At 39.5% G+C, this 15,142-nt stretch overlaps 1 protein-coding gene across 6 annotated transcripts in view; it reads right to left on the reverse strand.

The window, feature by feature from the left end:
- KIAA0319L (KIAA0319 like) overlaps positions 1–15,142 on the reverse strand; it is a 90,977-nt gene that overhangs the window by 28,715 nt on the left and 47,120 nt on the right. For all 6 annotated transcript variants that reach the window (XM_059134859.1, XM_059134860.1, XM_059134858.1 and 3 more), the window contains 4 exons: positions 10,152–10,398; positions 7,261–7,362; positions 4,223–4,320; positions 964–1,051 (listed from right to left, as the gene is read on the reverse strand). In XM_059134859.1, the coding sequence (XP_058990842.1) occupies positions 964–1,051; positions 4,223–4,320; positions 7,261–7,362; positions 10,152–10,398 (535 nt within the window). The remainder of the gene's footprint in view (positions 1–963; positions 1,052–4,222; positions 4,321–7,260; positions 7,363–10,151; positions 10,399–15,142) is intronic.

The raw sequence follows: 15,142 nt of genomic DNA on the forward strand, positions 1-15,142 counted from the left end.
GCTACAAACCCAGTGGCTTTTTCTTTGGGAGAAAAATCCAACAGTCTTTATGTTAAACACATTTTTAGGAAGGTGAAAGGATTACCTTGACTACAGAGTTCAAGGAGCAAATAGAAAATCTATTACCAACAAAGACAGAAAACAGTATTAAGAATTTGTGCCAATGTATACGTCACTCTCCAGTTTGCCCCAAATTTCCCTAAAAATGTAAAACAAGATACTTTGTTATTGCACTGCAATTTATCAATGGTGGATCACTTAAAAAGGATGACAGGATTTGCTTTCCAAGGTGAAAAAAGACTGGCAGGGTTTAAATGAGGAATTCTGTGTACAAAACCCGTATCTGGAAAAAGATCAGAAAGAGCCAGCCATTTGGCTGGTTCTCCTTCTACATGCTTCTCCCAGGCTCCTGGCTTTCTTGTGTCTCTTAATCACAACACATGGTCCTCTGTCAGCATGACCTACTTGGAGAAGCAGTTCTCAGACAGAGGCTACTGCTCGGGCCATACCGCACCAGGGGCCATGTGACTAATACTCCTCTGCCCAGCCAAATGTTCCAACTAGAACTGAAGTATATACTCTGCCAACCTAACCTTTTTTTGTTTGTTTGTTTTAAAGATTATTTATTTATTTATTTGACAGATCACAAGTAGGCAGAGAGGCAGGCAGAGAGAGAGAAGGAAGCAGGCTCCCCGCTGAGCAGAGAGTCCGATGTGGGGCTTGATCCCAGGACCCTGGGATCATGACCTGAGCGGAAGGCAGAGGCTTTAACCCACTGAGCCACCCAGGCGCCCCCGACCCTAACCTTTTACTACACTGAACTAGGAATTGCCCAATACATACACTAAAAAAAAAAAGAACAACAACAATGGGAATTAAAAACCCTTCAAGTCAAATCTCTCTGTCTTTGGGAATCCTGCAGAGGAAGCAATGGAGACTCAGCCAGGGCTGGGAAATTCATACCTGGTTTTACTGTCACGTTCACATAGCCTTCCCCATGGGCATTTTGACCGTCTACAATCACTTTGAATTCATATAAGCCTGGAGTAAGCTGCAGAAGTGAGAGAAGATCTTTTAGACAACCAAAAGGGCAGTAATTCTATTTAAAATAACACATGTATCTGAACTTCCCATGCTGATACTGCACTCCTGCATAGTTTCCAAAATGAAGAGAGTAAACCAGCTGAGGAGATGAAACAATGAATTATAAACTAAAAAACCACAGCTTTTAATGTGAATCTTATTACTAGCTGACTCTAGAACAACAAAAGGGAATTCAATATCTCTGTACTCCCATTTTCTTTTCAGAAGAACATTAATGGCCCAACCATTCTATTTCAGAGTTATGAAATTAAAATAATCATCTCTGCAAAGAAAATCATTTTGTAAAAATACCAAATAGCTCCCAAATATCTGAATATTTTCCCCTTCTGATTTCCACTATCTATATAAACATAATATAAAAGAAAGAAAATCACCCACTGTCCTAACACGCCAGTTAATCCCACTGTCCTAACACGCCAGTTAATCCTATTTCTCTTACTTTCTTCCAGTCCTTGACCACATACAAAGAATGGCTTTTAAATAGTTCATTCGTTCAACAAACATTTATTGAGAGCCAATTAGATGCCGGACATTATCCTAGACTTGCAGTTTGGAGAGGAGTAAGATGTAACCACTACCTCTAGGAACTCGACCTTCAAGCTCCAGTTAGAATCAAGGTGTGCATTAAGCTTTTTGTTGTTGGTGTCAATTCTTGTCTTTTATTAACCATACACAAGTACTCTGGTCTTCTGGTTTACTGAAGCAGTAAGTCAGACAACATCTACCACCAGAATGTCTGAAGGGCACTCCCGATGAAGGTGACTGGTTCATTCTCATTCACCTTCTGGTATTTCAGGACAGCTGGCTTAACCTTCTTTCTCTTATGCTTATTCTCCTTGGGAGTGCTGCAAGACTCCTTCCTTCTTTCTAGCCCCACCACGAAGTTTCAACACAAGATGAAGAGGGGCCTCCTTTTGAATGCTGTAGTCACACAAAGTCCATCCACCTTCCAGTTGCTTGCCAGCAAAGATCAGTTTCTGCTGATCAAGGAATTCCTGGATCTTGGCCTTTATGTTTTCTACTCTGAGGATTCAACCTCAAGAGTGATGGTCTTCCCTGTAAAGGTTTTCACAAAAATCTGCATCTTGGCGGCAGTCCCACTGCAGATGGCAGATCAGAAAGAAAAACCTGCATCAAGCTTTTTATTATTCTTCCTTCTGTTCATTTACCATGCGCACCTTCCCCCATTATAACAGTCTTTTTAATGGTCACTTCCAACGCTGCAGAATAGTGCACGAGTACACGTGTCATATCACATAAGCATTCCACATTGTTGGCATCCAGGATGTTTCCAGGCTTTTACTATTAGAACCAATACTGTGCTAAACATCTTTCAGACGAATGAAGTTCCTCCTTTCTTCCAAATGATCTTTGAGCAAATGCTAATTGACTAGTGTTTTTGATGTTTTTCTTCTTGGAAAGCTCTCGTTCCTTGGCTTACACTTCTCTCATTTCCTTCAATTTCTTCTTCCTTGCACACCTTTAATCACTGTGCTCCCCAGGATTCCAACTGCACTCTACACACTCTGTCGGGATGATCTCATACATTACCACGACTTCAAATGTCATCTGTTTGAGGCTGGTGTGCAAATTTCTCTCTCTAGCACAGACCTGTGTCCTGATCTCTAGTCCCTGAGTCCCAGCTACTTCACAGGCACCTCAAAATCACTCTGTCTAAAAATGATTTAATCATCTGCAAACCTCATCCAAACTTGCTCCTCTTTCTGTGTTCTTCATTTTAGTGAATATCACCACTGTTGTGCCAACATCTACCCAAATGCCTGAGCCAAAAAGGCTAGAATGATCCTAGACCTCCCTTCCCCAACACCGCCACCCCATCACTTGATCACCAGGCCTTACCAAGTCAACCTCCATTATACTCCTAACATCCACTCACTTCTGTCCATTCACACTGCCATCACCTTAGATTTCAACCATCATAGCAAAGTTAAAAAAAAGCTTCAGGGATGGAAAGTTCCAGTTCAAACCTACCATTTAATAGCATTGTGAACCTTGGCTAAATTACTTTATTTTTCTAATTTTTAGTTTTGTCATATAAAACAGGTATTAGTATCTACATCTTGGGGTCAGTTAGTGCATAAAACAATTAGCACTGTGTCTGGCACATATTATGAGCTTAAGTTTTATTTGTTTTTCAGCCCAGGCTATCACCATCTCACACCTACATCTTTCAACAGATTCTCAATTGGCTTCCCCAGATTGAGTCTTATTTGCAGTCAGGGTAAGCTTTCTAAACTGAAAACCTGAACTAGTCTTTCTGCTGTCTAAAACCTTTCAAAGGGTCCATATTCCCTGTGCATAAGATTCACAGTCTTCACTCTGCGACCCATGCATCTCTCCAACTTTGTGCCACTGCCCTTCTCATGCCAGAGGGTCTAGTCATGCTGAACCACACACAATTCCCTTTCTGCCACATTTTCTGTTTGGCCCAGTGGACATTGCTTCCCCTGCATCAACACTCCACCCTTTACCAAGAAAGTGAGTCACTGTCATGACCCCACTTGGTAAACTCTAAGAAATCAAACTCCCCAGGACTTCAATACTCCGTGCACTGACCTAGTGCATCCCGTTATAATTGTCTGCTTCTGGCCAGTATCACTGGTGAGACTCTACTGTCCTTGAATGTGAAGATTTTGATCAATCCAGCCGCCTGATACATAACTAGTGTGCGATGAACAGTTGTTAAAGAAAAAAAGAATGAATGGATGAATGAGACTGCCTGGCTAAAGGATATGAACATTTTTATGGTTCCTAATAACTACACTGAATCCCAAAAAAGGCTGAGCCAATTTACACAGTCTTGTGGCCACAAAAAAACTTAGCTTTATCTCCCAAATTCTAAAATCCTTATGTTACCCTTAAAAGCTGTTTAGTGTATATTTTCAGCTATCACCACCATGCTTATAGTCTTCTCACCATAAATGAACATTTGAGAATCATACACTAACAAATACTGGATGTCAGCCAGACTTTTGGAGGATTCACTTCTGAAAGATTGTTCCTGATTTAAGTGTGAACAGAAAATTCTACATTCTACATTTTAGAAAATGGTCAGCACCTCTTCGCCAGCCCTGCAAGTGAGAGGAAGCAAATTCACCTTGGACAGTTTGAGGATCTGAGAATGTTTCCCTTCCATCTCTCCACTGTAGTCTTTAGGATGAGTAATCAGCTGCCAGTCGTAGGTGTAGGTTTCTCCTATAGAAGGGCAGTTACAGAAATCATGAAAACACACACCCACACACAAAGAGGGCAGCCGCACAGCCTGCCAATAACAAATCTCTTCTAAATCTTGACAAGGCCTCAGTTTTGAAGATTCCACCCCAGAGCCTATAGGAAACCAAATGCCTTGTTCAAAGAAAGGGAGGATTCTGCTGACTCAGCTACAGTCAGGGCTTCCTCCACCCTCTCCCAACAGTGCTCTCTCCTGCCCCACAGCCAGTCTCCCTTTGAAAGAGGCCAATCCTCCTTCCAAATACCAGGTTGCTCATGGTATGGCATCACAGTGAAAATGCAAGCCCTATCAACCACTATAGATGAACTCACTGGGAACAAAGGCCATTTTCTTGCAAAACTTCTTTTGCAACAAAGAACAGCCATGACTTCTAAATAACATGGTTCAAAAATAGCTTTTTTACAGAGTGCTAACAATGCTTGTCTCACTGAGGTCATCACACCCTGGTGAGTTAAAAGAGCTACTTCATTCCTGCTGAGCTAAATAACACACTGCAGAAGATGGCAGGGGATGGCCCATTTAAAACAGGCCCCACTGAAATTAATTAAGATCAAATGAAGCATTAAATGGTCCTCATTTGTAGCTCAGACTGTATGACTGGGTAGGACAAGGACAGGATCCCATTATCTAAATGGAATCCCACCCCCATGAAAGTGGTCTTAAATTTGGGGGGAAACGAAATTCACATCTGATGAGGGACAGATGGGGACGGGTATGAAAGCTTAGTTTATGTTACTACCCAGAAGGAAAATAAAAGGAAAAGAGAAGAAACTTCAAAAGCTTAACAGAGAATGGTCATCTCTTTCTCAGTTCATGAGTTCGAAGGTAAGTTAGCACATAGAATCAAATTCCAAGATAGCCTTCATCTGAAGACCAGATTTTATTTTATAAGCTTGAGATGCAAGATCTATCACTCTTCCTTCCTCCCCAAAATACTAGCAATGTGTTGGACAGTCATCATGCCTGGGCAGCTCTCACACATATATTCTGTGGAAGTCAGGTCAGGTGAGAAGCAGGAAAGCAGCGGCAGCCATGGGACTGGTGCTAAAAGATGACCTTCCAACTAAAGTTGGAAATTTTTCTTCCACACAGAAAACAGACTCACTCTAGTTTGGGAACTGACAATTCTACAATATTTCAGGCTGGCAATGCAATTTCAAGAAAAGGCAATATTCCTAGGACAGAAAAGTTTGGGGGATGAATTATGCCTCACAGCCAAAAATTTACCCAAGGGTAAGAACAACTGATGACAGGTCTGCTAGACAGAACGCTGGTTTAAATGATTTAGGGCAGTGGTTTTCAAACTATGCCTCCGAACCCAAGAGCAATCCTGAGGGGTGCTTCAAGGGCTGCCACAGGAGATGAGGGGGAGAATGAGTAGGCAGAGCTGGTCCTGTTCACTTGTCCCCAATCTGTGAAAGTTTGAAACCATTCATCTCATGTATCTGGTAGCTGAACGACCCGTGGAGAGGACAGTTGAAAGGAATCTCTTTCTCAACCCATGTGTTTTAGACTTCATAAAAGTCTCCACTATATTTTAACTAAAATCCCTAAGCCCTCTTTAAATAGAACCCATGTCCTGATCTACAAGGTGACAGCAACTCACAGACATGTATATGCAAATAGGGGTTAGACAAGAAAATAAAGCAGACTCCAGTGCTTTTCACAAAACAGTGGAGGCAACTGCAGCTCACGGCAGTTCTCACCATCTTCAAAGGCCACCAAATTCAGTCACCTGAACTTACCACCAGAGGGAGTCCGGATAAAGCTTCTCTGGAGGAAGGTAGAATAAACTGATAAGGAAACCTCAATTTGAGGGCAAAAATATAGAATGAGGAGGGCATTTAGGTTCTGGAAAAGTACTTTTGCATAAATACACTAGTTGGTAATAGGCCTATTAGAAAGCGGGACTACTGTATAAGAAAGGTGTGTACCTAATCCTGAATCCTAAAGTATGGCATTCGATTTTGACTAACCCTGTAATGACAGTAGCATAAACCCAATGCAATCATTTTCCATCAAAGTATACTTCACTATGGAAGCATGTGTGTTTCTAAGCCAAATGTTGGTATTATTAATATACTAATATATATTTCAAAGATGAAAGGGATGCTCATATTATAAAAGTTTTCTTAAATAATGAATGCAGCATCCCCTAATTTATGTATTTCATAGATCCCAATTTTATATATCACATTGGGCCTTTTTTTTTAAAAAGACTTTATTAATTAATTACTTTATTTATTTATTTATTTGAGAGAGAGAGAGAGCACAAGTGGAGGGAGGGAGAGGGACAAGTGGGGCTCAATCTCACCACCCTAAGATCACGATCTGGGCTGAAATCAAGAGTCAGACGCTTAACCAACCAAGTCACCCAGGAGCCCTGTCTTCCTTTTTTTTGTAAATGTCAAATCTCTATTAGCCATAGTCTTAAATAACCCCTCTACAAGTTCTATCTCTGCTATTTACTAGCTGTTTGGACAAAATAAATAAGTTAACCTCAGTCTCAGGTGCTTCCTCTTTTAAAGGGGTATAATCCAGTGTCCACTTAATAAGCATCACCCACATGCTAGGCACTGAGGTAGGTCCCTTGTGTACTGTTTCATTTTGCCCCTAAAGTAACCTTATGAAGTAGAAATTATTATCCTCGTTTTACTGAGACAGAAATGCAAGCATAAAAATAATTTGCTTCAAATCATTCAGCTAATGTCTAGCTGAGCTGGGATTTGAACCCAGGCTTAACATCAAAGCCCATGATTTCAAACATTATATTATATTGCCTCTCACAACAGATAAACATTTGTGCCTGTTCTCACAGGACTGCTGCAATGAGTAAATGAGTTAAGGTACGTAAATATCATAAATTAAAACATTATCCAAATATAACTAAGGGGATGATTTACCTTCAAGTGGTTCTTGGAGAACATAAGCATTTAACTGAACTTCATTCTTAGGCAGGGTAATCTGGACACTCTTTCCAGCAGATACCACCAGTTCCTTCATAACTGGAAACAAAGGAAAGAAATAAGAGATAAGAAATTAGAGCCAGACTACCTTATTCCTCTCCATCCTTTTGGAGCCAAATCTCTTTTATAAACAATATTCAGCTACTGCCTTTATTTCCTCATTGTTTACCTACTCTCTAATCCCCTGAAATCTTATTCTGCTCCATTTTCCCACTGAGAAAGATCTTTTGAGGTCATCCACAAACAGCTCCTTAGCAAATCCAGTAACTGTTTCTCAACCCGCATCCTTTACTTCAGTGGCATCTAATACTGCTGACTGCCTCGATATTGAAACACTCGGATTATCATGACACCATATTATTCTACTTTTATTCCTTTGTCTCTGAGTTTTTCTCCACTGTATTTTAACTATAGTCTATCCATAAGCCCTCTTTATACAGTAATTTCCATGGATTCAACAATATTTCAAGTTCAACAGTATTTCAAGGATCACCTTTATGCTGATAAACAACTTTCTAATAAAATACATCTATAAAATACATCTATAAAATTCCAAAAAGAAAAGCCAAATGTTGATCACAAAGACAGCCTTAATTTCGTTCTATTCCAATTACTACAACCACAGACTTAGGTTATTCCAAGAATCTTAACTGGTCTTCCTTCTGCCAGAACTCCCCACTCTAATCCATTCTGTCTTCCTAAAACACCCACCATCATTAATTTTTCCAAAATACTCCCCCACCATGTTACTCTCCTACTTAAGAATCCCCACTCCCATACCACATTCAAGGCCAACTGCCAACCTGGCATTAGAAAACCATTACCATCTGATCACACTATCTCACACGTCTTACCCAATTCTGCCTCTAATTATATTCATTTTCCTTCCTGTGCTCCATGGAAGACATGGTCTACACTTGGGGACTTTACTAATGCTACTTCCTTCAACTGGGATGTATGCTTTCTTTATTCTCAATCAGTACTTTGTTTCTAACTTAAAGCCAGTCTTCTCTCCAAGAAATCTTCTCAGACCATTTCGGTTCAAACTTATCTACTTTCTGAATGAAGTACCTCAGTATTTTTTGAATACCCACATTAGCTAACAGCTATATACAGTATATTTTCAATATAGTCTTACACTATTTCAGTAGCTATTTCATACATGTCTGGGTTCTCAACCTTGGCACTACTGACATTTTGGACCAGATAATTCTTTGTTGTGGGGGTGGGGGAAATTGTCCTGTACACTGCATGACAGCTGGCAGGATCCCAGGCCTCCAGCCACTAGGTGTCAGTAGCATGCCCAAAATGTTTGCAGGTTGTTGAGAACCACTACTATGTAAATCTTATTTCTCTGACAATAATTATTATTTGGTATGAGACCTAGGAACTAAAGAGCTTAAAACAAACAAATGACTGGTCCACTCATATTTCAAGACTGAGGGGTAAGAAGGACTTCCCAGACAATCATGAAATTTGAGATGTAGCTGTCTGCTTAGGAACACTGCACTGAAGAAGAAATGAAATCATCCTTATGGAAACTTCAACATTTAGACACCTTAGGAAGCTGAATAAGAATTCTCTGAAGTGGGGGCGCCTGGGTGGCTCAGTGGGTTAAAGCCTCTGCCTACGGCTCGGGTCATGATCCCAGGGTCCTGGGATCGAGCCCCGCATTGGGCTCTCTGCTCAGCGGCGAGCCTGCTTCCCCTTCTCTTTCTGCCTGTCTCTCTGCCTACTTGTGATTTCTCTCTCTGTCAAATAAATAAATAAAATCTTAAAAAAAAAAAAAAAAAAGAATTCTCTAAAGTGAATTTCAAAAAAAAAAAAAAAAAAAAAGAAAGAAAGAGAAACCACCATACTCAGAAAGAGTATAATGGACAAAAATAGTGTTACTCAAACCCTTGACAATCACATAAAAAATTACAGGCATTATGCCTGAACACAAAAAATATTTTAGTCCCTTCGGATTGAAACCCTCCAAATTTCATGTTATACTACCATGAAAGAAGAGCCTAGAAAATAAAAAATCAGCAAAAATTCATTTTTACTGGCTTTGCTTCACCCTGTTGCCTTTTTCAGGGAATAAAGATCAAGTTAGTTTCCTTGATTAGCCACTTCCTCCTTAGGATAGCACTCATGAAGCACAGACTTGTTGTTAAGGCAACACTCCTTATAAATCTCCTCCCTATGGATGGATTGCTTTAAAAATAAAGATTCTGCCGGGGCGCCTGGGTGGTTCCGTGGGTTAAGCCTCTGCCTTCGGCTTAGGTCATGATCCCCGGGTCCTGGGATAGGGCCCCGCATCTGGCTCTCTGCTCAGCAAGGGAGCCTGCTTCCCTTCTCTCTGCCTGCCTCTCTGCCTACTTGTGATCTCTGTCTGTCAAATGAATAAATAAAATCTTTAAAAAATAATAATAAAAAATTTAAAAAAAAAGATGCTGCCAAAATGAGAAAGACAAATATCTGACCTACAATCAGCCATTCAGAAGGCAAACAGGTACAAAGATCCAACTTTCTTCCCAGTGGCTTCTATTTGTTTGGTTCCTTGAATATTACTTCATTGAATCTTGTGCCTTTAAATTCCAGGCACAGTGGAATCTGGCTCTAGGAAAATGAGCCTCATTAATTCCCATAGGCTGGGGCCTGTTGAGAAAAGGATGGAGAGCCCCCAGTCCTATGATTACAGGAACAAAGACAGGATTATTTTTTCTCTAATCTACAGTACTCAAAAGTCATGCCTCTCTCCTTTCCTTGCACTAAAGAGAACACTGTGATCAAATGCTCTACTTTTCCATCCTATCTCCAAGGGCAGAAGCAAAGGGCCTCACCTGGGTATGGTGCTGAGGTGCTCTGGAAAGAGGCCTGGGGGTTAGGGGTAGCATAACTGTAGGAAGGAGCCACTGGCAGAGGGGTAGAAATCTGGATTTTCCCAAGGCTTTTTACTTGCTGAGTGCTAGGTGTAGTACCAGGATCCTCTGATGTCTCAGGTTGGACTGACACATTCTTTGACCAACCAGGAATCTCCGCAGCCAGGACTGGGGTTAAGGGACTGGAAATTATAAGTGCCTTGTGGACCTAAAGAAATGCAAACATTCATTTGAATAGGCAAAAGTTATACCACCAGTTTTTTAGGTTATGTCTCATAAAATAATTGCATGCTAAATGTTTTCATGAAAAATGCAAAAACCGACAAAAATATTAAAGGAACAAATCTCACCACCCAAACTGGTGTTAAAATGTTGTTATAAACCTTCCCAGTCTTCTTCTCTATGCACAGAGGTTTGCTTAAAACAAAACAGTAATAATCATTCTACATATACTTTTCTCTTCTTTTCTCAACATTTATATTCAATCTTTCTACAAATACTTATTAAGCACTTGTTAAGGCACAGGCCATGTGGACCCAAAACATAAATGAAAGTAAGTGTGCTCAGCGTGTGCACAATCTAGTGAGAAGAGAACAAAAATGTAAGAAATCAAAAGGACGAATACAACTATAAAAGTTAACAATGAACCGAAAAACTATGGTCTGAAGAGTACTTAGTTCCTCTCTTGGAGTGTGTGAAGAAGGATGGTTTAAATAAATAGATAAAGGCATTCTCTAGAGGAGAGTCCTAAACTGAGTTTTAAAAGGTGAACCATTGTTTACTAGACTAAAGGTTGAGGGGAGAGATGAGTACAGGCAAAGGAAATGAGATTAGCATGGCTTGTGCTGGGAACAGAGTCGATAAGCAAAGTGAGAGGCAGGAAGTAATAGAGGACGAGCTGGATAGACAGTCAAGGGCCAGGCAAAAGAAGACATGCTACTCAAAGGTGCCGGTAATGGTGAGCAATTATCGGGTTGTATATGGGGAAGAGAAAAAGTCAGATTTCTGTTTTAGGTGGATCATTCAGGTTGCCGCATCATGTAAGGGTTTGAAGAGCTAAGACAACAGCAGGAACACTACTTTGGTGGGTACTGTGCTTATCCAACTGAGAAATGATGAGTGGTTAAACAAAGCTGGTGGTATGGATTTTTTTTAAATCAACGTAACTGAAGGGTAATTTATACCAAATAAAAAATGTATAGGTCTATGCATTTGGACAAGGGTCTATACCCACATAACCACGATCAAGACAGAAACCATTTCGATCAGCCCCAGAAGTCAACTCATTCCCCCTACCTCCATCCTCAGGCTCATGCAACCACTGGTATGTTTTCTGTCCCCACTAGTTACTTTGGGCTTTCTTGTATTTCATATAAAAATTAATCATATACATGCTATTTTCATTTCTGGCTGCTTTCACTCAACATAATGTCTTAAAGAAGCATCCATGGTATTGTGTATAACAGTAGTTCATTCCTTTTTATTACCGAGTAGTATACTATCCTAGAGATATACCAAAATGTATTTATCCACTCATATACTGATTTTTGTTTTCAGTTCTCAGCTCTTATAAATAAATCTGCTATAAATGTTTGAAATCCAAAGTTTTTGTAAACATGTGTTTTAATTTATTTTGGGTAAATACTCAAAAGTATTTATTGCTGGTTACATGTAAGTATATGTTGAACTTTATAAGGAACTGTGAGCTGTTATCTGAAGTGGCCCTACCATTTTGCATTTCCACCAGCAGTGCAGGAGAGTTCCAGCTGCTCCACACTTTACTAACACTTGGTATTCTAGGTCTTTCTAATCTTTTGTCATTTTAATGATACCTCATGGTGATACCTGCAGGTGTTCTCGTTTAATCTGATGATTAGCCAAGAATTTTGCAATAGGTTGTATTCAGAATTGGGTCTGCTCTCTCTGTACTCTCTTTACTTCATAAGATTACTCCCTAATTTTTCAGCCTTCAACTCTGCACTCTGACTCCTCAAGTCGGTAAGACTTCAGATTTCTGCCACCTGTGCTACACATGGTTGACGAATTCATAGTGCTCACCTGGCATTAGGTTTTGTCTTTCAAAGACAGAACTCTGCCTCTCTGATCTCTGCCTCCTTTTTTATCATGCCTTCTGGAATCTTCCTATTTGGGTATAGTTTAGAGGTTCAGCCAGGGATTATAGTAGAGTTTCTAGCGAGGTTATGGGCTTCGCCACATTCTATGTTTTTTTTTTCCTTTTTTTAAAAATTAACATATAATGTATTTTTTGCTTCAGGGTACAGGTCTGTGAATCATCAGTCTTACACAATTCACAGCGCTCACCATAGCACATACCCTCTCCAATGTCCATAACCCAGCCATACTCTATTCCTTCCCCCTCACCCTCTAGCAACCCTCAGTTTCTTCTGTGAGATTAAGAGTCTCTTATGGTTTGTCTCCCTCCTGATCACGTCTTTTTTCATTTTTTCCCTCCTTACCCCCCACGACTCCCTGCTCAGGTAATTTTTCTCTACTGAACTCTGTTCTTTGCCACTGTAAGAAAATAAGACTGAGGTTTTCCACTGCCTTTCCTCTGCTGTGGGAGTTAGTGAATGCCCTCAGGCAAAAATTTTAAAAAGCTGCAAACTCACAATTATTATCACTTCTAGTTGCTGTTCTGTCTGCTTTTGGATCCTTTCCAGTTCCCTTAAATACATTTTTTCCACATATTTTATAATTATTATCTGTGGGAAGATTGAGACCATTTTACTCTGCCACCATTATTGGAAATTCCTCCAGTGGGATGGATTTTAAAATATTAAGGATCTAATATTTGTGAAGCTGAAATACATCTGGGGCTTGGGGAAAAGAATGCAAGATGACTCTCATGTTTCTAGCTTGAATTGAAGGACTAACTATAGTAGTGTCAAAAACTAAGATAGACTAGACTACAAAGGAGCAATTTTAAGAAAATAACAGGCAAGTTTTGTTTCAGACATACTGAACCTGAAGTACAGCTGAGAAATTCAAATAGAGACCCAGGGTTGGGATCAAATTCCCAAAGATAGCAGCTAAAGCCATGGGAATAAACAAGCTTGCCCAAGATGAGCAAGTAAGGCAAGGAAACGGGGCTTAAAAAACAAGAATTCCCAAGAATACTTAGGAATAACAATGTTCCTGTAATGCAGAAAAATAACTATTAATTAAAACTGACCCAGAAATAACCCAGGTAACGGAACTAGTAGACAAAGGTGTTAAAATAATTACTATGATTGTATTCCATATATTCAAAAAGTTATAGGAAAGATTGCATGTCCGCTTATATGAAGGAGAGACAAAGAAGATATATTTCTTAAAAGACCCAAATCAGAGGTACCTGGCTGGCTCAGTTAAATGTGCAGCTCCTGGTTTTGGCTCAGGTCACGATCTTAAGGTCGTGAGTTCAAGCCCCACGTCGGGTTCTGTGCTCAGTGAGGAGTCTATCTGAGATTCTTTACCCTTTCTTCTCCCTCCCTCACTGCTCTTTCCCCCCTCACACTCTCTCTCTAAAATAAATACATAATAAAATCTTTCCAAAAAAGACTCAAATCAAGCTTCTAGAGATGAATATTATAATGTCTAAGATGAAAAATGCACCGTAGGAAAAAATTGTTTTGAACCTCTGCTGCGATGAAGGTACGTTTACCCTGGCTTATGTATCGACGCACACATAAAAATACACTGTAAAGATTTAATAGCAGGGTAAACAAGGCAGAAGAAAAAGATCAGTAAACTTGAAGACGTATCAACAGAAATGATTAAAAATCAAACACGGAGAGAAAAAAAGAATGAAAAGAAATTAACAAAGCAGCAGGCTTTATGACAGAATCCTCTTTTCTTGCTTTTCCCATTTTTACCCACTTTCTTTAGTTCATAGTCCCCTTCCTTCAATTTCAAAGCAAGTCATGTTCTATCGGTCTTTCTTCCACAGTTATATTGTCGTCTTCTACTTTTAAGGACCTTGTATTTAAATTAGGCCCACCAGAAAATGCAGGATCACCTCCCTATTTTAAAGTCAGCTGTTTAACAACCTTAATTCCAACTGCAACCCTAATTCCTCTTTGCTATGTAACATAACATATTCACAGATTCCTGAGAGTAGGACATTGACCTCCTTAGGGGGACCATTATTCTGCCTATCATCATGAATAAATCAACAAAAGGAGATAAAATGGAATAAAAAAATACTCAGTTAAAGGAAGAACATAAAAATAGGGATAAAAATGAAAGAAGAATGAAATGAAATGAAAGAAGAATGCATGGGATAAAGTAGATCTGAATCCAATCACATTAGTCATCACATTAAATAGTCTATACACCCCAATTAATCAGCAGACATTGTCAGACTGGATAAAAAGCAACATCCGACTATATGCAGCTTACAAGAAATCCACTTTAAATTCAAAAATACAAATAGGTTAAAGGTAAAAACATGGAAAAAGATACATTACACTAATAAGAACCAAAAGAAAGCCTGATCGGCTATATTAACATCAGACTATATTAACAGGCTATATTAACAGATTTCAGAGGAAAGAATATTAACAGAGATAAAGAAGATAATTTTATGATAAAAGAGTCAACTCACCAAGAGGGCATAACAATCCTAAACATTTACACAGCTAATAAAACTTTCAAAGTACATGAAGCAGAAACAGATCTAACAGGAGAAACAGATATATCCACAAATACAGTGTGGTATTCCATCCTCTTAACTAATAGAAAATAAGGATAGAGAAGATCTAAACAAAAGTAACAGATTTGACCTAGTTGACATTATAGAACACTCACCCAACAACAATAGCAGGATACATATTCTTTTCAAATACACAAGGAATATTTCCCAGGACAGACCATTTTCTGAGCCATAAAACTGATCTCGGTGCATTTAAAAGGACTCAAGGAAAAGGCACACCATGAGAGACACTGAACTC

The sequence above is a fragment of the Mustela lutreola genome, chromosome 10 (assembly GCF_030435805.1).
Source record: "Mustela lutreola isolate mMusLut2 chromosome 10, mMusLut2.pri, whole genome shotgun sequence".
NCBI classification, from domain to species: domain Eukaryota; kingdom Metazoa; phylum Chordata; class Mammalia; order Carnivora; family Mustelidae; genus Mustela; species Mustela lutreola.